The 21,444-nt window shown below is 44.3% G+C and overlaps 1 protein-coding gene across 1 annotated transcript in view; it reads left to right on the forward strand.

The window, feature by feature from the left end:
• Positions 1-21,444, forward strand: part of ZC3H3 (zinc finger CCCH-type containing 3) — a gene marked incomplete at both ends in the record, with an annotated part of 151,479 nt that overhangs the window by 113,997 nt on the left and 16,038 nt on the right. The window contains 4 exons of the mRNA XM_079533582.1: positions 303-387; positions 2,507-2,665; positions 4,454-4,523; positions 9,063-9,194. Of these exons, the coding sequence (XP_079389708.1) occupies positions 303-387; positions 2,507-2,665; positions 4,454-4,523; positions 9,063-9,194 (446 nt within the window). The remainder of the gene's footprint in view (positions 1-302; positions 388-2,506; positions 2,666-4,453; positions 4,524-9,062; positions 9,195-21,444) is intronic.

A 21,444-nucleotide genomic window follows, 5' to 3' on the forward strand; every position in this document is an offset into this window, starting at 1 on the left:
ATAATTTAATTGCATGCATGCACGGACTGAAGTCAGCCACTGGGTTTCCCTGGGCTGCTGCAACCTCAAATTTTGCTCCTCAGCCAATGCATACGTGTGAATTTCCCTGGAGCAGTTTCCCAGCACCAAGGAAAGGATCCGTGCAGCATTCAGAGGCCTTTTTTTGCAGGGCTTATCCTCGTTGCAAAGCTTGCATACTCATCCAAGCAATAATATACCAAAGAACACGTGATCCTGCAAAATTTTGTGATTCTGAGCAAATGGTCATGAATGTGTTTGTGTTTCTTCCTGTTTTCCAACAGCACGATTGAGCTGCATGCCCAGCAGTCCTGGCTTCTCTCCATTTGGCTGCCTGAACCGATCAGCCACGAGCCGATACATTGCAAGGTCTGTACCCACAGTGTGGTTTGTGCTCAGGATGGTGTATGAAGCGTGTGATGGGGCTGTTTCATTGGCTCTTAGTTTGGTGAAGCTCTGTTCACCCCCATTCTCAGTTGTAAACTTAGCAGGAAGACGCTGGCTGCTGCTCTGAAAGTTTCTCTTGAGAGGGTTTGAAAGGTCAGTAATGGATATCAGCACATTTAAGAATTCAAATCCTTCTCTAGCCCTCTCTGAAAGTCCCTTTTTACAACAACTCTATTGTTCTCGAGGGCAGCAGTGTCACTGCCATCTGTAGAGCAGCAGTTTGTATTTTTTTCCCCCATGACTCAATAAATCACATCCCAGTACAACCCAGGAAACTTGCAGGTTTTCCTTCTCTACCGAGTACCCAACCAGTGCTGCTGCTCCTGCAAACTGGGAACCAAGCATGTGGCAACTGGGAAGCACCACGGGTAGGAAAATGACAGCACATTACCACTGCTTAACACCCTGCTGCCTTTCTTATTGCCTTCCTTCTATGCTACAGATGTGCCACGTATCATCGCGTCCTTAAGTATGAGCATTTGCAGACAAGCTCCTCTTAATTGTAGTAGACTAAAATTTATTCCCAAAGTGTCTTGGTTCCAGATGTCTGTAGGCAGACTTGGTGCCAGATTTTAGCTGTGTTTTATTATAACCCATCTCTAATACCATCTAATTTAAAATCTGCCATCAGTTAATTGGTGGTAAGGTCCATCCTGCAAATAAGTGCACTTAATATGGCCAAATTATCTCACAAAGGGTGTTGACTGTAGGAGAGCCCTTTTTCCATATCATGATTTCAGCAAAGAAGTGCTTCTTCGCTTCCTCCTGGTCCCATACAGTCCTATAGTTGATGGGTAATCACTTTTTCAACTGCAAGCTCATGGAAAACGTGTGCTAAACAACTTCTGATATCCTTAAGAAACTTCTAGTGATACCAGGTACTTAATTTTGTCTGGTATTTGGAGCCAGCATAGGAGAGGACTTTTTCTGCCTCACTGTGTTCCTGTAAGCTTCAGGGAAGCTCTTTGCATGCCCACAGTGTCGTTGAAGATTATCCTGGTTATGGAGGAGTCCGTGAAGGGCTCTTAATAGGCTCTTGCACCAAAGGTCTCTTGTACCATATCCCAGAGAAGGTCTGTTTCGTGTTCTCTGTCATGAGAACACCATGCCATTAAATAGTCCCAGAGGACAAAACCCCTACTTGTCTTCTCCCAAGTGAGCAGATCAGCTCCTGCCCTTTGCTTAGATATCCTATGGTCCAGGCCCAACTTGGTGGCCTTTTACTGGACTCACTGTGTTGGACTGAGAATCCCAGATTGGACCTTATATGCTACTGAGGTGTTGCAGGCACCATAATAATTCTAATAGAGGGGGTAGATCCCCTCCCTCATGTTCCTGGCTGTGTTCACAGCCCAGCATGTGGCTGGCATCATGACCTCTCCTGTGAGGAGAGGCTGAGGACACTTTGTCTATTTTGGAAAGGAAGCTGAGAGGTGACCTCATTGCTCCCTACAGCTTTTATAAGAAAGTGGAGAGGGAGGTGTTGATCTCTTCTCTGCAACAGTAGTACACATGGGAATGGCACAAGGCTGCTCCAGGTGAGGTTACATGAGGTAACATTTCTTTACCATGGAGATGGACAAACACTGGGACAGGCTTTCCAGGATGTCTGGCTAACTGCTGGGTGCTTTCTTTTTCCCCAGAGTTCCCAGGTGTTCTGCAGAAGTGCTTTCCAGTATAGGCTGGAAAAGACCCTTAAAGATCATCTAGTCCAACACTTCTATCATCTTTCACTGGATCAGATTGCTTAAAACATGGGACTACTTTATCCCAAATGCAGACATTTGCTGGAAAATTAGCCTGATATTCTAGATTTTTAAAGATTCATGCTGAAGTTGGCAAAAAAAAAAACCCCCGAAACTAGAAGAACCTAAAAGCCTATGGCCCAGTGCAGATTTTCTGAACATTTAATTCTCTCTTCAAAGTGCAGCTTGGTCTTTGCTGTGATTTTGGGTACCGTTGAACCATTTTCTGTGTGTCGTTTTGTGATATCGTTGTACTGAAGTTGTGAAGTTGGAAACATCCATCTTGCTCTGTTTAGCCGTGCTGTTCAGAGGAGTTTGGCCATCATCCGTCAAGCCAAGCAGAAGAAAGAGAAGAAAAAGGAATACTGCATGTACTACAACCGCTTCGGCAAGTGCAATCGTGGGGAGAACTGCCCCTACATCCATGATCCAGAGAAGGTGGCAGTCTGCACCAGGTACGGATGGATGCAGTAACCATATGCTATGACCCATCGTTGGGCCATCAGTTGGCTCTGGTACTTGCTTGTGTGACATTCTGCAGGGAAACTCCCAGTTAAAGAGATAGAAAAACATGAGAACTGCTGCATGAAAAATGCTTCCTCGACTGGCTGCTTCCCTGCTAGGTTAGGTACCTCCTTGTCCATAGGTCATGAGAAGGAAAGGTTAATAGTTCCCTAATCACCTTCTAGGCATCATTTATAACTCTATGTAATCTTCCTTTTATATCCAGACTTGCCAGACAGGAGAATCCTAATCTATTTAATCTCTTCTGGTATTTTCTGAATTTACATGACATTTCATACCTACTCATGATAATTAAGCATCACAGAACCAAAATACACGCTTTAGTTGTTTGCATGACCTATGGGAACTGTTTTAATACTTACTTCATGTCTTGGAAGTGGATACCACCACTAATACACTCATGTTTCTTATGATACTTATGCCACCTAAAAAGATAAAAGATTGAAGTAACGTGTACTGTTTTTTATCTTAAGAATTTGTAATAAGATCCAGCCAACATTTGTTAAACATAATTAGAAGAATAATTCTTAGCATCAGTTACCGCCGTCAATTTGAGAATGCCATCACAGTTTGCAAGGTAGGATTTGAAATTAAAATATTTAGCCAGCCTCCAAAAAGACCATTCCATCCACTCCATGCAACAAGTTTGAATCCCTCATCCTGCAATGCCACGCAGCTAAGAGGCCTAGTAATTTATTATGGGAGAACTGATTAATGTTGCCAGTTCATTATACCTGCCCAACAGTTGATTAAACTATATTATTAGTCGTTTAAAAAGCGTGGAAAAGCCAACTCTGCTGATGAACTCTTTGAGTAATTTCTTCTTAAAATTGCTGCTGCATGAGAAATCATTTGTGAGTTGCACAACGCTCGATGGGAGACCATATAGGAGGGAAAGGCGATTTTTACCTTCATTTTTTTTAAGCTGATTTCACTTACTTGCACTCAGTTTCTCGTAATACAATCCTATTCTATATTTTTTTTCTCATGATCTTTTATTTTTCTCAGTCCGTGTTTGTTTTAGGTTGTCCTTTACTGAGAAGCTATGCTGTAGTTGTAAAGATCTGCAAATCCAGCTGCCACCAAACGTTTTTTACATCTGTATGCTCCCATTTATATCTTGTTCATACCAATCTGATAGTGATAGGACAATGGAGAATGGTTTTAAACTAAAAGAAGGGAGATCTAGATTAGATATTAGGAAGAAATTCTTAGAGAATGGTTAAACCCTGGCATTGGCTGCTATGAGAAGCTGTGGTTTCCCCATCCCTGGAGATACTCAAGGCTACGTTGAATGGGTTTTGGGCAACCTGATCTTGTGAGTGGCAGCCAGCCCACGGCAGGGGCTGGGACTGGATAGGCTATAAGATCTCTTCCAACCCAACCGTTTTATGCCTCTGTGATCTTTGAGTTCCCTTCTAGCCCAACAATTCTATGACTGTAATCTGTAAGATCCATTCCAACCCAAGTCATTCTATGATTCTATGATCTGTAAGAATCCTTCCAACCCAAACCATTTTATGGTTCTATGAAGGACCTCACCAACACAAGCCATTCTGTGATTTGATGATTGTGTGACTTGACTTAAGGCATATTATAGGCTTTAATGGTGAACTTTACAGCAGTTTTATGTGTCAGACAAGAGACTCAGTGTTGAAAAATGGCTTCTTTTTTTACCTATTCTCACATCCACCCCTCTCCCTCTGGTCTCTTGGCAGGTTTCTCCGTGGCACATGCAAGAAAACAGATGGGAAGTGTCCATTCTCCCACAAAGTTTCCAAGGACAAGGTCTGTATGGCTTCCTAACAAGTTTGCTGTTGCTTTTTTAACAAGCTGACCTACAGAGGTGTTTATGATGGCTGTAGGGAAGCCTGTGTTATAGAGTGCTTCAAATAGAGTTCATTTGTACTTGCTTGCCAAGCTGCTTGGGCTTGTTATAGGGTCAGGGCTTATAATGGGAGCAGAGTGTGCTGCTTAAACCAGCATGGTGAATCAGTAGATTAGTGTGTTAAGCAGTGGATTGGAAACCAGAGCGCCTGGAGCTACTGGAAGTATCAGTGACATGTGTTGGGTTAAGGAGCACTTAAACTACAGTAATCACAGAGTAAGTGCATGGGAGCAGTGTTTACAGCATCTAATCCTTCCCTGTGCAGGATCACCCTTATTCTAAATCACCCCATGCTAGGGGTAGACAAGGACAATGTCACAGCATCCAGGAGCCTTTGGGCATACGTTCATCTCTCTGTAAAAGCTAGGCAGTGAAACTGTTGGGCAGAATGGCTTTTGACTTCATCATTGCTTTCATCTTGCTTGGAATATTTGTGAATTTGCCCTTGTAGGACCTTCTTCACTCTCTTCCATTTGAGCATCATTGGAAAAGGAGGGTGCATCACTGCCTTTGGACATACAATTTTCTTGTCTCCTTTTCCTCCCTTGTAGTTTTCTCATCTCTTTCTCTCCTCCCCTCTCTGCATACAGCACGTTCATTGTCACCAAGGAGCTCATAAGTTATGCTGGTGGTGAGCAGAGTCGCTCCGAGCGAGACACAAAGCACCATATGTTTTTTACATGTCTCTTCCTTCAGAGTCATTTAATCATGAGTATATAAAATAGAGAAGATAGACTGGGGACAGCTGTACTCTATGACTCATGGCATGACAGAGAGCAATGGGGATGAGGACTGATAGAAGGAAGAAGGACTGTTTGAAGTTGTTTTTTTCCTTATAATGTGAAGAGAGGCTTCAGAAATAAAGAAACGAGAAAGAAGAAATGTTTGCAAAGGGTCTTGCTGTTTGTGTGGCTGTTGACATGTCCAGAATCGCTGTAATTGACAGAAATTTGGAGTAGACATTGGGATAGGATGTCTTTAAGAGGTGCTGCTAATTTCTTTATATTGAAATAATTAATGTACAAGCACTGCTAGCAGCGCTCGACCCATTACCAGTACCTCTGAGCTGGAGGACTGGTACTGCATGGGATGATCATCTTCCGTTCATACCAGTGAGTGCTCCTGCATATTTCAGCAAGTTTTGAAGCCTGTTGTTGATCCCATAGTGATCCAGACCTCATAGGATACTCAGCCTCCATCTATACCAGTGAGTTTATGGGTCCTGGGTATTTCAGCGCACATTGGATTCTGGCGTTGATCCCAAATCAGACTTCATGGGATGCTCAGCTTTCATCTATACCAATGATTTAAGTGGTCTTGGATATTTCAGCAGGCATTGAAAGCTGGTGTTAGTCCCGTAGTGGCCCAGACCCCATGGAGTGCTCAGCTTCTATCTGTACCAGTGCATTGAGTGGTTCTGGGTGTATCAGCAGATTTTGATCCCAGGGCAAAAACATGCATGAAAGTTGGGACTTAAAAATATCCATATGAGTCCCACGTGGTCCTGAAGCATCATCTAATCCCAGGCTGAATGGTTACATCAGCATAGGAAACAAGCAGGTGACAGCCCTCCAATTCAACCCTAAAATGAATCCGGTTGGAGGAGGTGTTTGTAGCTGTGCAGATCATGCTCTGTAAGGAAGGAGGATTATTTTTTGCAGGATTAGGCACCCTGGAGCAGTTCAGAGTCTCCACTTGCCCTGTGCTTGTCGTCAACACCGTCTGGAGGAGAAACAAGCTTCTCTGAGGAGCTGGAGCCTGCTCACAGTGATTTATGGCCATGGGGAGCCAGCTGCCCAAAGCAAGAGGCGACTCCACTATTGAGCTCCTGTAACTCCCTGTTAACCCGGGTGATTACAGGCAGAGGTGGTGATTCCCTCATTTATCAACTGAGGAGAAAGGCAGGTGAAGTTGTTCGGCAGAGGAAGGCAGTGTTTTCCCCGTGTGCAGGTTTTTCTGGGCGAATTGTTGGGTTCAGGATGAATGAGTGGCTTACTTTCAGCTATTTGAGTTGGGATTTTCCCTTGTTATCTATTTTATTATTTGTTATCTATCATCTATTTTAGTATCTATGATATATTTTAATATTTCTTATCTGTTATTTGCAGTTAATAATGACTGTGGTGCTTAATGGCAAATAGATTGAGAGCACTGTCCAAGGTTCTGCTGAAGGGAACGTTAGTTTGTTCTCAATGTCATGTTGGGATTTTGGGGGCACCCAGACATTCAGAGTGCCATCTGGGATTGTCATCACATGTCCACTTTGGTGGAAAGTCAGCAGAATGGTCCAGGAAAAGGAGGAGGACTTTATTGGGGCTAAAGCTGTTGGTTTGAGGGTAAAAGCTGCACTCAACCTGGAGCATCCCATGCATCAGTTTCCCCATTGAAAAGTCACAGAATTATAAAATGGGGGAAATCCCTTTTAAACACAGAGGCTGTGGATTCAGCTGTGAGCAGCAGATACCTTTTCCACATCCCAAACAGCCAAATCCTTTTTCCAGCTGTGGTCCTGTTCCAAGGATGCTCTCTGCTGGATACCCTAGGGCAAAGTACTCATTCATGTGGCCACTATGCCTGAGAGATAGCTTCAGAAGCCAATCTGCCTCTGCAAGCAGTGGAAAAATTACAGGGAGCCTACCTGGGGGATAGGGGAAAGTGGAGCTAATGGGGTTTTCACCCTATAGGGGACGCTGGGCAGAGCTGATTCCTCTTCTGTGCAACGGGGCAGAGCCTCCAGCATGTCGCTGTGATTTAGAGGAACCCATAAATCTGAATGAATGGGTTTGTGACTGAAGGTTAGCAAGAGGCTAGGACTCCGGCAGCCGCCCGCTGCTGCTACAACAGCTTTTCCCCTTGAGGAACTTGAAAAGAATCAGCATTTTTCTCCCTAATAGAGCTTCAAAACTCTGTTGTGAGCAATTTGGAAATTCACGTTGAGTTTCGGGTTCATTAGCTGCTGGCTCCAAAGCGTGTACATAGTCAAAGCTGTCTAATATGGACGCACCGCACCAGTGCCTTGAATTAATGTTATTGTTATTTGTGTGGACGTAGTGGGGTGCAAACAAGGTTAATTGAAATGAGAGTGCTGCTTCCTCTTGATAATGGCTCAGGCTTGACAGCTAGGAGGAGTTTATTTTTGTATAAGAGCTGGCTTTATTATCCCTTTTTATTAGAGCTAATTTGGGCTCTATATCAAAAACTACATTAAGGGAATCATTTACGGTCACACCACCACCAACAAAAAAGATAGCCCTAGAGCCCTGTCCTTTATGTTAATGTCTGCAGTTAAAAGACAATTAAAAATAAACTCTTCTCTCTTAAAGCACCCTTTGTTTTCTTTCCCCTCTGCTCCCCCCTCCCTCTATTTCTCCCTTTCTCTTTGCCTCAAATGAGCCAATTTAGTTAAAACCTTAAATGTGCCCTTCAGGGAAAGGGACTTTTCTGCGCACGCTTATTGTAGAAGGGTAAGTATTGGTTTGGGGACGCTTGAAGCAGCAGCACTGGGATGAGCAGAGGGATCAGTGGTGCACTGAGCAGTAAGTAAATTTTGCATTTAGGGGGTGGGACAGCATTGAGGGGATGGGACAGCATTTAGGTTACAAACCGATCACACTGCAAAGCTGCTTCTAGGGTTGGGAAGTTACTTTGAGTTAAGGATGGTGACATATTGCTGCAGATTGGTAATTTGTTTTTAATTATAACAGCTGGAAGAAGGTGAAGTTTGCAGTTTGAAGTGGTGGGTGAATGCTCTCTTGCTTTTTGCTTGTTTGTCATAGTGATGCTGAAGCTGGGGAGCAGCAAGTGTACTGGGACAGCTCTGCTCCTCCTCCTCCTCCTCTCCTGAAGCATTCTTCCTCCAGCTCCAGTCCTCCTGTAGCTCTAGGAGTGCTGGGCTATTGCTTGCATGTGATACAGCCCCCCCTACAAATAATGCTTGCAAGCACTTTTCCGCCTTGTTAAGTTGTGGGATTACCTTCATGCTGCTGGAAAACCCACATAAGAGAGAGGAAAACCATGATGGGAAACAGTGTTTCAGACAGGGCAAGCCCTCTGCTTCTGCTGCTGCATTATCTCTTGGGATGGTGTTTGCTGCCCTTTCTTCCAAGTTTATTTGGGAGCTTTGCAAGGAAAACAAATCCACCCCATGCCACTGACAACCCCATCCTTTTCTGTGCTGAGTTTTGTAAGAGCAGTTGTGTGCTTTCCAGTAATCGTCCCGTAGGATGCTATGACAGCAGGACCATGTCATGTCATGGAGCAGTGCTGTGAGAACCCAACAGAAGAACTAAAAATACCCCTGGCATCAGTGTTTGGCAAAAGGCACAGATTTATGTTACGTGTGTCACTGTTTTATTTCAGTTCTGGGCATTGGAACGGTTCCTAATAGCCATGAGTATGGGGGTTTCTCATCCTCTGCTTCTCATCCTTTCCTCTTTCAGATGCCAGTGTGCTCCTACTTCTTGAAGGGGATATGCAACAACAGCAACTGCCCCTACAGCCACGTCTATGTGTCCAGGAAGGCAGAAGTGTGCCAGGATTTTCTCAAAGGCTATTGCCCTATGGGAGAAAAGGTAAAATAAAAAAAAAAAGGCAACCATTCTCTCTCTGTCTGCAGTGATGGATTTGGGTTTTTTGCTAAAATAGGCAGAGGGCACTGTGCTGGTGAGCCACCAGCTGTTTTTCATGCGAGCTATAGCACCAAAGGGAGCTGTAGAGCTGGAAGCTGCTGAAACACCTGGATGCGTTTCCAAAGGTTTATGGGCAAAGTGGCTTTGTTTCCTTACAGGCATGGAAAAAAAAAAAGAAAAAGGAAACAAATGAAAGAGGTTGCAGCTCACGATCATGTGCTGATCTTGTGCATCCCTGTGCAGATAGCACCAGCCCCAGGCACTGCTCAGTTAAATAGATGAAAAGCAAAAGGAGGGCACTCTGAGCTCTGTTTTTTGCATTACTTAATGGTTATTTGCAGTCATGTTGAGTTCGTGGTGGGTTAAAACTGAGCATGAACTCCTGGGACTCAGTTTTAGCAGCAGCTGCAGCACCCTTCCTGTTACAGCCAACATCATTTGAGCCTCCAGTTGTGTTCCTAGAAGGGGATTGCCTGGAGTCTGGCTCCCATCCCCATATCTTTCTGCTTTAGGTCAGTGTGGTGAAGTGCTGCAGGGATTTGGTGTACATCCATGGTTGATCTGTAAGGTCCCTGAATTTATGGCACCATTTGTAACACACAGGGCATGTGGTTGCTTAGCCTTCCCAGAGAAGGACCTGAAGCTGGCTGGCAGTTGCTGGTTTCTAATGGAATTTTGAGGCTCTTGCATTAAAGAAATGAAATTTGGGATCTATCCAAAGTCTCACATCAGTGCCTTCCTTCCTAAGTGCTGTCAGGGTCTCCCACTGCCTTGCTTTGTGGCACTGCTGAGCATCCCTGGGTATTAGGATCATAGAATTATTAAGGCTAGAAAAGACCACTAAGATCATCAGGACCAACTCCAGCCCACTGTGCCCACTGAACCATGTCCCTCGGTGCCACATTTCCGTGTTACCTGTAGAGGATGGCTCCTATTATTGGGCTGGGGAAGAGTACCTCCTGGGTACATAATGCCTTCCTGATTCAATTTTGCTGTTTTCTATTCGTTTAATACCTTATTTGGCCTCTTAGTGTGACTGTTGACTCACATCAGAGTCCTCAGGCTGTGCAATGCATGGTCATAATTGGGAAGAGGCAGACAGGAAATTTGCCAACAGACTGAATAAGTGAACAGTAGACTCTGAGATTTATGGAGATCATAGAATCATTAAAGTTGGAAAAGACCTTTAGTCCATCTAGTCCAACATCCACCTGCCACCAATATTGCCCACTAAACCATGTCCCTCAGTGCCACGTCTCCACATTTATTGAGCACTTCCAGGGATGGTGAATCCACCACTTCCTTAGGCAGCCTGACCACTCTTTTGGAGAAAAAGTTTTTCCTGATGTCAAATCTGAACCTTCCTGCACCATATGAACACAGCACTGATAAAGTTGGAGGATAGCAGCCATTCTCTTCCTTCTGGGACACAGGCTTTTAACCTTGAGGATGTGTTTGCTTTACCTGGAAGAAAACATGAAAACAGTATCTTGAGTTGGTTCAGCTACTTCCATGAGTCAATGGGACAAGACACAAACTTCAGTGAGCAACTCCCCAAGCTGGAGCCATCAGGTACCTCATCCAAAACACTTCAGACACTTTTGGAGTTTTGCAAACGCTGCTTTAATTCAGCTCTTCAACTGAAAAGAAAAAAAAAACAAACAAACAACAAAAAAAAACTGAGCCACTAATGAAACAATAATTTTGTTTACGTAAAGGCTGCCAGATCGCAGGGCACCATCCCAAAAACGCCCCAGCGGGCCTATAGAGCAATATTATTTTATTGCATTTAATAGTTGTGCATGAAGAAGTGGCTGCCTAAGCACTGTTTCGCAGAGTGGCTGTTCCTACGGCTTTCTGAATCCCATGTGTTTTGAACTGCTGTTCACTGAAATTGTTGGGATGCCTGGATCTGGGCTTTCCTTCTTTGCATCCCAGGTGCTGTTCTTGATGGAGACACTGGAAGATCTCAGCAACATCCCTGGGAGCAGATGAGAGTTGAAAAGACAAGGGAAGGCAATGATGCTTAAAAGCTGGCTCTCAGCAGATGCCCAAAATGGAGCTTAGCACAAAGGGAAAGACAGTGAAACCATGAGATGTTTGGATGAACATGGGAAAAGCTGTAGGTGCTTGGAGAACGTCATGTAAAGCTTCCATACAGAATCACAGAATCATTAAGGTTGGAAACAGCCTCTGAGATCATCAAGTCCAACTGTCAGCCCATCCCCTCCATATCCAGTTATGAAATCATGAGTCCACTGTCTACTTACCACCAATATTTCCCACTAAACCATATCTCTCAGCGCCACATCTACATGTTTCTTGAGTTGTCCCTTCACCAAAACACAACCAAGTGCCTTCATCAAGGCAAACCCATCCCTTCCAGATGGAAGAAGTGGCTACAGGCCACTGGCCAAAAAAAAAAAAGCAAACAGGAGGAAGAAAAGCCAAAAATAAGGACAGTGAGAAACTCAGGACATCAGCAAGAATGGAGGGAAATCCTAATAAATTAGTCTTTGGCTAATTACTTTTTTGCGTCGGTGTGTGGAGGGGTCTGCGTGCAGGATAAACATCTCTTCTGAAGAAAAACAGAGCTGTCCTGCAGCACTAACAGCACGGGCAGCGTCCCTACAATTATTTTAAAATATTCCAATTTAAATGAAAATATAAAAGAGATATTTAGAATATTTATTCTATTAGTAAAAGTGCTTACTGCGTCACTTTCGGAGTGTCAGAAAAGCATTCTCCTACAGATGATGGATAGCAGCCTGTAATTATATATGGGGAGAAATTGCTGAGCGGGCCATATTTAACTGGGGAGGAGAAATAGCAGCTTGGGCCATTAAGGGTTAATTTTATTCTCTAAATAATATAAAAAGTGCTGAGTCCGTTCTTTTGCTCAAAGTAGAAAGTCCTCAAATGGACCCCGGAGAGTTTCTAATATTCTACTGAATCAAGTAAAAATGTTAACCTTGCTTCATAAAACGATGCCTTGTTAAAGATGCGCAGTCCCTTTTCTTTTGAATAATTTAGGCTGGGAGTAAATCTCTTCTTGTTCTGCCTTGCTGTTGTCCGAGAAGCGTTGAGAGCTATCTGCCCACAGCCTGAGCACTCAGTAGAGCATCCTCTGAGGATAAACTCCAAGGGGAGGACATCTGGGAATTATGAGTTGAGGTCTGCTTGGGTTTGGCAGCGCATCGCGTTGGGTTCTTCTCCCTGCTGTGTTTTTTTTCCCTGTGCTGTTTTTTATCAGACCTTCATAAAAAATGCCATCAATTATTCACAGTTGATGGCATGTCATTGGCAGTGTCACATCTTGAGTGTTTTCTAGAATTTTTTGCAGGATGCTCAGGTCAACATGATTGGGCTTTGACAATCCCTTGGGTTCTGACTCCGACTGCGTACATTTTTCATACAAATGGTGCCAGTCTTGTTCTGTGGACCTGACCAATCTACCTTCATCAGAATCATAAAATCACGGAATGGTTTGGTGTTGCAAGGGACCTCAGAAGATCATATAGTTCCAATTTCTCTGCCATGGGCAGGGTTGCCAACCGTTGAGTGATCTTTATAAGTCCCTTCCAATTTGGAGTATTCTATGGTTCTGTGATTCTAAATCAGGCACTGGGTCAGCTTGCTCCATCCAACCTCCAGAACAAATGAGAAAGTTCAGTTTTGAATTCCCAAATCCTGTTTTAGGGGCATAGACTGTAAACAGATCCCTTGCCCTTGTGGGAAGGGGACAGCTCCTGGAGGAGCACGTGGCTTCATCCTTCATTAAGTGAGTGTTATACTCAATTATTTTCAGAAGGGAGTTCATAGCAAAGTTAGAATTTCAATTTTCAGCATCCTCACTCATTTTTGGGTTGTGTGTTGGGATGCTATGAGTAATCTGCTTAGAGTGATGCCACCCGTGGATGCCTGGCTATCACATTGCCGTGAGCTCTCTGACCTTCTCCAGCCCCACAAAATGTCCTGTTGGGTGAAGCTGATCCCCCCCGGCCAGGGGAACACCAAAAGGGAAATGGAGAGGTGGGGAAGAAGAAATGAGGCCACTTGCAGGTGCTCCTCAGGGTTTTCCGACAACAACGCTTTTTTTTTAGAGTTTGTTCTCTTCCTATATTAGCTGTTAAAATGAGTTGTCCTGTTAAGTAGTTGCTCTAGGGTAAAGACTACTCTGTTCCTCCATCTCTCCTTCCTTTCTTTTGCCTGTGTTTGGGGCTTGAGTTCATGGAGGAGAATGGGACAATGCTAGTGAGTGTCCCCAGGACATGGGACAAGCAAGGGACGTGTCCATGGTGGTGAAACCTGCAGAATCCTCCTGTCCACATAGGCAGCCACCCTGGAGAGCTATCCATTAAAAGGCTGCCATGGGATTGGATGTAATTGAACATTGGATGAGTTGTGCTTAGTCTGATGGGTGCAAGGTGGTCCAAGAGATGGTTTCTCTGCCAAGCTACTCTCCTGGCTGTGCCCAAATGTGGTTTCCAAAATAATACACAGTACTAAGGGTGTTGACATACATAGAATCATAGAATCATTGAATATTCCAAGTTGGAAGGGACCCATAAAGATCATAGACTCATTAAGGTTGGAAAAACAACTAAGACCATCTTAGTCCAACCATCAACCCATCACCAAGTCCAACTCCTGGCTCTACAGAGAACCACCCAAAAATCAGACTATGCACTGCTGCTTTAATATTTAATTTTTGATAATTTAATATTTAATTGCATGGCTTTGAGCATGCACCTAGGATTATATACAGCAAGTACTTGCCTTAGGAATGGAGATGTCCCTGCAGAGCAGGTAACTTACAATTTGCTTTGCAGACGCAAACTTCATTTTATTGGGGAATAAATTGTATTTGGAAGAATGGGGTTCAGACAGGTTTTGGTGCAGCAGCAGTGTTTCCTAGCAGTGTGTCATAGCAAAGGCAAGCGAATCAGCCTGGCCCCCTCTAACTGCTGCATCTGTAAAATTGTTTGGTATTAAATAAGCTTTTCCCCCATGGTGTACATTAGCGAATGTGCTGCATTAAATACCTATCTTCATATTGTTTCCATCAGCTGCTTGGAAGCCTGTGGGTAGATTGTTCCCCCATGGGAACTGTTAAGCAGTGAGGCACTGTGAGATTAAACAACAGTGAAAACACACAGGGAAATTGTAAAGGGATAAATCAGGGGGAAGCGGTGCTCTGCCAAGGGATGCTCATCATTGAGCCATGCTGGGACTGCCCAGCTGTCCCCAAGCATAGAATCATAGAATCAATTATTAAGGTCGGAAAGACCACAGTGACAGCAGTGACAGCTGCTTGTTTTTCTACAGAAAACTCCAATTCAGGGACTTTTTCTTTGCCAACAATTTGTTCTCGTTTTTCTCGTCTTGTGATGCATCACGTTGGTTCTTTTCTCCTTTTCTGGTGGAAGTTTAACAGGTTCCCACTGTAAAGCTTTTTCATTTCACATATCCAATGCATTCAATTTAACACATTTCTAATCTTTAGGAAAAGCCTCACTTTTGGAATCGGCTACCAGTTAAATGTCTTTGGGACTTCTTTCTTAATTATCTTTTGCTCAGTTTGTGATGGAGAGCAATTTTTTTTTCACAACAGAGATCAGATGTTTGTTGGTATTTTGAGGTATCCCTTTATTGTTCTTTGGTTCTATGATGAAACGTGGGTTGTTGAATGTCTTCTGGCTGTGGAAATTCTAAAGACTGAGACCTCTCCTTCATCTCATCTTTTCCAAACCAGTCATGATTGTATGTGGGAGAGGTTTGGGATGTGCTGGGGGTTGCAAAGGAAAGTACTCCGATTTTGAGAGCAGGAGAGCTTCCTTCCAGCCTTCCTCTTTCCATCCATATACGCTGGCATTGACATTGACTGTATTCAGGGGCTCTGGTTCCAGATCACTTTTGGGTGGGAAATTGGTACCTATGGGACTTCAGCATTGCATCCTCGGATGAACGAAGGTTTGCTCATCTCTTGACGGCCCTTCAAATACCCTATGAGACCTCATGCAGCTGCTTCACATGTAGATTATTTGCCCAGTGCTGTCAGTTTGAGACAGACTAAGTTGTGGGGTTTTTTTTAAACAGGTTTCAATTTCAGATGATTTTTCTTTCAAATTGCCCTGCTGCTGATGCCTGGAGAGAAGCAGCCACGGCAGGAGCAGATTTCCAGGCTCAAAGCACTCATCTCCAAACCCCGTGATGCTGTTATGCTGAATTAAACCCAATCAAGCTGAGAAGCTCCTCCATGCCCAGCTACCAGGGGGGCTATTTGAAGTGCAAGAAACCTTAATATAAAACCTCTGTGCTCAGCGTGAGCATGGGGAGGGGTATGGGGAAGGCTGAGCTTTGAGTCATCCCAAATTTTCTCTCTGTTGGCCGTTCCTCCATCTTATTTCTTTTATGATCCTATCACAGCTGCTTCCAATTTCCAATCCCCTTTCATTCAGAGAGAGCTTGCAGCAGTGGCTAGGGAAGAGCAGGATTTCAAACATGTGCATATGTGACCATACCTGAGCAGAGGGAAAGGGTGATGCAATTCATGGACCATGACATAGGGCTGCACAGGAGCCACCTAGAGGTGGTGTTCATTAAAACTGCAAATGAGTGAAACAGATTAGCTGGTCAAAGGATAGGGAGGAAATAGAGTCATAGAATCATTATCATTAAGGTTGGAAGAGACCAGCTAAGATCGTCCTGTCCAACCATGAGCTCATCAAACCATGAAGGGAATGACTTCCACTGTTCCACTGATCAGAGACATCTCCCTTTTTTCTTCCATTTGGATCAAATCTTTAAGGACTACCAAAGGAAGAATAGGTTTTCTGAGCCCCACTCATTCTGCACTGAATATAAAACTCACTTGGGCTCTTATGAGTAGAATCAAACCTCAGACGGATTATTCACCTGCATTCAAGAAAGTTGGATATTTAGGGATCTGCATATTGCTTCTTCTAAGGAGCTGATCCACCTACAACAGGAGAATGATGAGAAGGCATCACGTTACTGCATCTTGAAAACCTCACTTTTGCTCACAGGGGAAATAACCATTTAAGATTTAAGTTTATCTGTCCTGCATGCAACTGTTTTGGACTCAGATGGTAGAAACATCAAGTCTTACGTATGGATATGCTTTTTATATGTATGAAGAAATAATGGGACATTTTGCCCCGTTTCCACTTTATATGGGATATACAATGGAGTCAGGGGTGGTTTTAGAGATTACAAGCCCTCTCTAAGATTTTTCATTTAAATCTAGGGCCAGGCAGTGATTTTCATAAAATTATAGAATATACTGAGTTGGAAGGGACCCTTGAGGATCATTGAGTCCAACTCCTGGTTTTAAGCTTTCACACCATGAATTTCAAACTACAAAAGTGCCCACATCATATCCAAGAGCCTTTGGAGTACTGCCCTCCTTGAAGCTCTTGGATCATCCTTTCTTAATTCTCACTGGTGGTGTGTTTCTGATTTTCCTCCAATTCTCAGCCATTTTTACCTCCCTCATCTTCATTTTTATCTAGATGACTTTGAGTCTGGTCACTAGGAGTGATATTTTGGGCACATATATAGACAGTAGCCACGTATCCACCTGTTCCAGCTGCAGGTTCCTGATGTGCCAAATAGACTTTGACCTTCCTGCCAAATTTTGGTTCCTCCAGGCATGTCCACACAGCACCAGAGTGAGATTACTCCAGTTCTATCTTTGGGATAATGCAAAAGATTTCCAGCTTACCTTATCCCATCATTTAGAATTAGCTGATGGGTAGCCTTTGATAGCTCTTTTATAGTTCACTGCAGTTGTATGATAATCATCTACAAAGGCAACTTCGTTTTGTTTATCTTTAATTTTGGCTTTGGTTGACGGATGTTTCCTGTGTGTTACAGTTGCCCATTTAATTTGTTTGTTTTTCTCTTATTTCGTATAATGTGTAGCAGAAATCTGAAATCAGTCAACCAAGTGATTAGTAAGTAAATTCTTTATTGAAAGAAGCAAAAGTAGTCAGACTTAGTGATGATCTTGAATATGTTTGTTCTTAAGATCACAGATCATGAAAAAATAAATGAGTATTGGCAAGCTCACATCTACTGGAACTGTGGAGTGAAACCTTGGCTTTAGGACTCCACCAGTAGACCGAATGTTGGCAGTTGGACTGGATGATCTTGGAGATCTTTTCCTACTGTGAAAAGTGTAGTGTGTAATGATTCTGTGATTCTGTGAGTGGCCATAGTGATGAAGGGTCAACATTTGGATTTGATGATCTTGGAGGTATTTTGCAACCTCAGTGATTCTATGATAAATCTATTCTGGTATGAGGTGCCCAATTGTGTCAGCTGGGACAAGGGACTTGACTGTACATTGTTGTGAAATGGGTCTAAGACGGGCAAATGAGTTTTGCAAGTTCTTGGCCCCCAGTGGAAGAGAGTTGGTCTCTTCATTTTGCACACCCAAATGATTCTTGGCTGAAATTAGAACAGCAACGAGGGCTGTGCTACTGATAGTGATAAATCTGAGTGCTGAGGATGGCAGCTTACCATTGAAAAAGCTTTGTAACTTCCAGAGGAGGTTTAAAACAAATCAGATTTCTTCTGCGCCCCATCCAATCCGTGTATCTCTGCAGAAATCTTTGTGGGTTTCCATCTTGCGTCTTATTTACCGTACTCTGTAATGGCATAATGAGGGTTCTTATTGCAACTTTAATTTAACTGTAGTATCTCCAGCAGCATTCAGATGCTTGCATTAAAGATGTTGCTTATCAGGGCAAACTCAAACTGCTTAATAGCCTGGGCTAGTTGATAATAGTGCCTAGATAAATACCAGCCTGTGATTTTTTTTTCTCTTGTGCTTTAATATCTTTGTAGTAAAAGATGCATCACAAAACATGAAAATTAGGAGGCAAGTAGTCACTAAATCTGTGCTAATGACTGGGAATGTACTGATGAGGCAAAGTTCTTGATTTCGGTCTGAACTTCTTTACAGGCAAACACAAAGCAGAGCAGATTTTGTCTTTGTTTCCACACTGGAATTCCCCTTTGTTCACACTTGTTTTCTCTTGTTGGATGATCTCTGCACCCTGCAAACACCAGTGGCAGGTCCTTGGTCCACCTGGGAACCTGTGAATGGCAGAACCCCTGGTTCTGGTGAAGACTTCTCTGTAGGGGATGTACAGTTGGTGTCTACCTTGCTCCATCCTGAGAGGTATTGATTTGGGATTGATAGTTTCCATGGATGGGTTATCCATGTGAAATGTGGATGGGTTCTCCATGTGAAACTGGCTCCATCGTGACTTGGAGGTGTGATGGATGACCTTGTTGGGGGCCTGCAATGGAAATGGCATTCCTGAGCAGGCTCTGCTAAGCAGTGAGGAAATGGTTAAGCACTGAAGGAATTCCCATGTGGGTGTCCACGCTGGTCCTCAGCGACTCTTTGCTCACAAACTGGGATTCACCTTCATCCTTCTATCCATGGCTTTGCGTTCACCATGTCTTCACCAGTCCTTGGTGCCTTGGGGCTAGAGTAAGACCAAATTGGAGTTTGGTAAGGGCCATGGCTCCTCTGGGCTTTCAGGACATCCTTCCCTTCCCTGGAGGATTTCAAGGAAAAGATAGATGTTGCACTCAATGACAGTTGGACTGAATGATCTTAGTGGTCTTTGTAACCTCATTAATTCTCTTATTCTTTGACACTTTATCGTGTGCTGTTGTCAGCCTTGGAGCAGTGGCCCCAAAATCCTGTGACACCAAGCAACTCTTCCACAGATTTTGAGCTTTTCCTTCCCTTTTTCCAAACCATTGACTTGGAAACCGCAAGCTCAAGTGTCCACCTCTACTAAGTGATGCTCTCCTTTGGTCGTCACAGCTCCTACCAGCTTGTTTGCCATTTTTGTATCTGCTGTTAATTGGGACTGCTGTTGGTGACCATGGGAAGGGAATTTTGCGACTTTTCAAATAGCATAAAATCTTCCCAAATGTTGGGGCTCTCTCATTTGTTGTATTTCCTAGTTGGGAAACTGGCATGAGGCTGTTTCTCCTGCTCTGCACTGGGGAGAAAAGATAAAACAGAGTCAAAACTCTTTGATTTCTCCTGTTGACTGCCTGAAGACAAAGAGGCACAAGCAACACTCGGTGTGTTAGCTAAATTTCTCCCATTATTATTCCACAGGCTATGTGATGTTTGGATGTATTGTTTTCCAGGTTTTAATGACGGAGACCTGGAATTTTTAAGGCTGCTTCCATCTGCACCCAATTATAAAAAGGCCATCAAAAAAAGCTATTTACTGGCTGTCAGCTCTGAATGGTGTCAGAAAGCAGCTCCACCATCTCCAGCAATAGCTTCCCAGCAGACACTTAACACTGGGAATTCATGGGGAAGAGGTACATTAAAACAACCCAACATCAATCCAGCCAGTTAATCCTGTGACTTGGAAATGGGGTTACCTCTAATAGCTCTCGCTGAGCTGCAGGCTCGGAAAAAGAAAGCACCTGCGTTGAGTTTCTTGAGTTGAGTTGAGTTGAGTCACTCTGGGTTTCTTGAGTTTGGGGTTTTAGCTTGTCCTTGTAAAGCTCCCCTTCCTCAGACTGTGCAGTTCCCTTTTTGGGTTTGGGTTTCCAGTCAGGGGCTGGATAGACTCTCTTGTGCTCATTGTACGGAGAGGTGGATGGAAGCCTAAAGAAATGGGAAGAGCAAAGCAAGGATGCACCAACAGTTTGCTCTCTCTTTTCCCATGTCACCTGCCATCCCCTGGCACTGGAATAAGAAGAATCAAGCAGGGTGCGAGACAAGCCTGGAGATATTTGAGAAGTTCAATGTGGGCAAACTCCTGGTGGAGCAGAGCCGGGAATGCAGGGCTGGATGAGACTGTTCCTCCCCCCATGGGGTCATTGGGCGGTTACTGGTCGGCCCAGTAACCCAGCTTTACCTTCTTCCTTGCTGAGGTTGTTGATGGAAAATGTTAATTAATATCATTCCCAGGGCTGAGATCTTCCAACCAGCCCTGCCAGTTGCTGCCTCCTTCTTTGCCAGGTCTGGGCTAAAGAAGGCTGCGCTCCACAAATACACTTGTGCCTGACGCCTCCCTTGTGAGTGACAGGGCTGGGGGCCATTTATGGCTTTTTGGATGCTGAGCAGTACCTTGAATTTCACCCAGGACTCCCTGGCAGCTAGAGAAGAGGCCTGGGTATAGGACTGCCAGTAGGCAGCATCCCAGATTTGGGTACTGCTTGCTGCTCAGCTCCAGGCAGGCTGTGAGGGGAACTCCGAAGCAGGGAAACTGGGGAGACCCTGGAGCACGAGCCCCCCTTGGGGCTGATCCCTGTTTCCAATCCATGGGATGACCTCGTTCTATGGGATGACCTCGCTCCATGGTATGACCCCATGCCATGAAGTTGATGCCATTCCATGGGCACTCAGCGCAGCTGGTTTGGAAGAAGTTTTGGGGTTTCTGTGGGTTTTCTCTCCTCTCTGCTAGAAGGAGGCAGATAGTTTTTCTCTTTTTATGGTACAACCTGCCTGTTGGCAGGAGTCCCACGGGGTATAATTAGCCACCCTGACAGGTGGAAGGGATCGGGTGGCCCTGAGCGAGAGGTCGCTTGGCCACCCCATTGCTTCACCCTGGCTGACACGTGGCAAGCAGCAAGCAGCTTTACAGTAACCCTCCACTTCATCTGGCTTTAAGGCATGGGGGCAGAGAAAAAAGAGCTGTCCCCTCCCTCCCATAAATAAATAGAGGGGGCAGAGTCATTAGAAAGCTGAGCCAGGGACACAGCACTGGAATTAGTCGCATGCAGTTTTGTTTTTTTAATATTAAATGTATATTCACCAGTGGAGCCAATGACCAGATGGTGATGTGGCGAGTCCTGCTCCCACTGTGGAGGATTGGTGGGGATGGGGACACGCATGTCACACATCTGTGGATGTGGCACTGTCCCTTGGTCCCTCGCAGCAGCCATGTGCATCTCTTGGATTTTCCCCAAATCAATGCCATTCTCCATCGTTCCTTGATGTACTGGTGACTGTTCCAAGGATGATTCATCAATGTGGCTTTTTGAGGTGAGGAATCTTTTCCTGCTCTTCTCCTTTCTACATTTGTTTTTGTGCTGGAAGATACACAAGAGAAGATTTTGCGTTTCTGGGGAGAGCTGCTGCCCTGCTGATAATTAGTGGTAATTGATTTGGGATGCA

Source organism: Tetrao urogallus, assembly GCF_951394365.1.
Source record: "Tetrao urogallus genome assembly, chromosome: 3".
NCBI lineage: Eukaryota > Metazoa > Chordata > Aves > Galliformes > Phasianidae > Tetrao > Tetrao urogallus.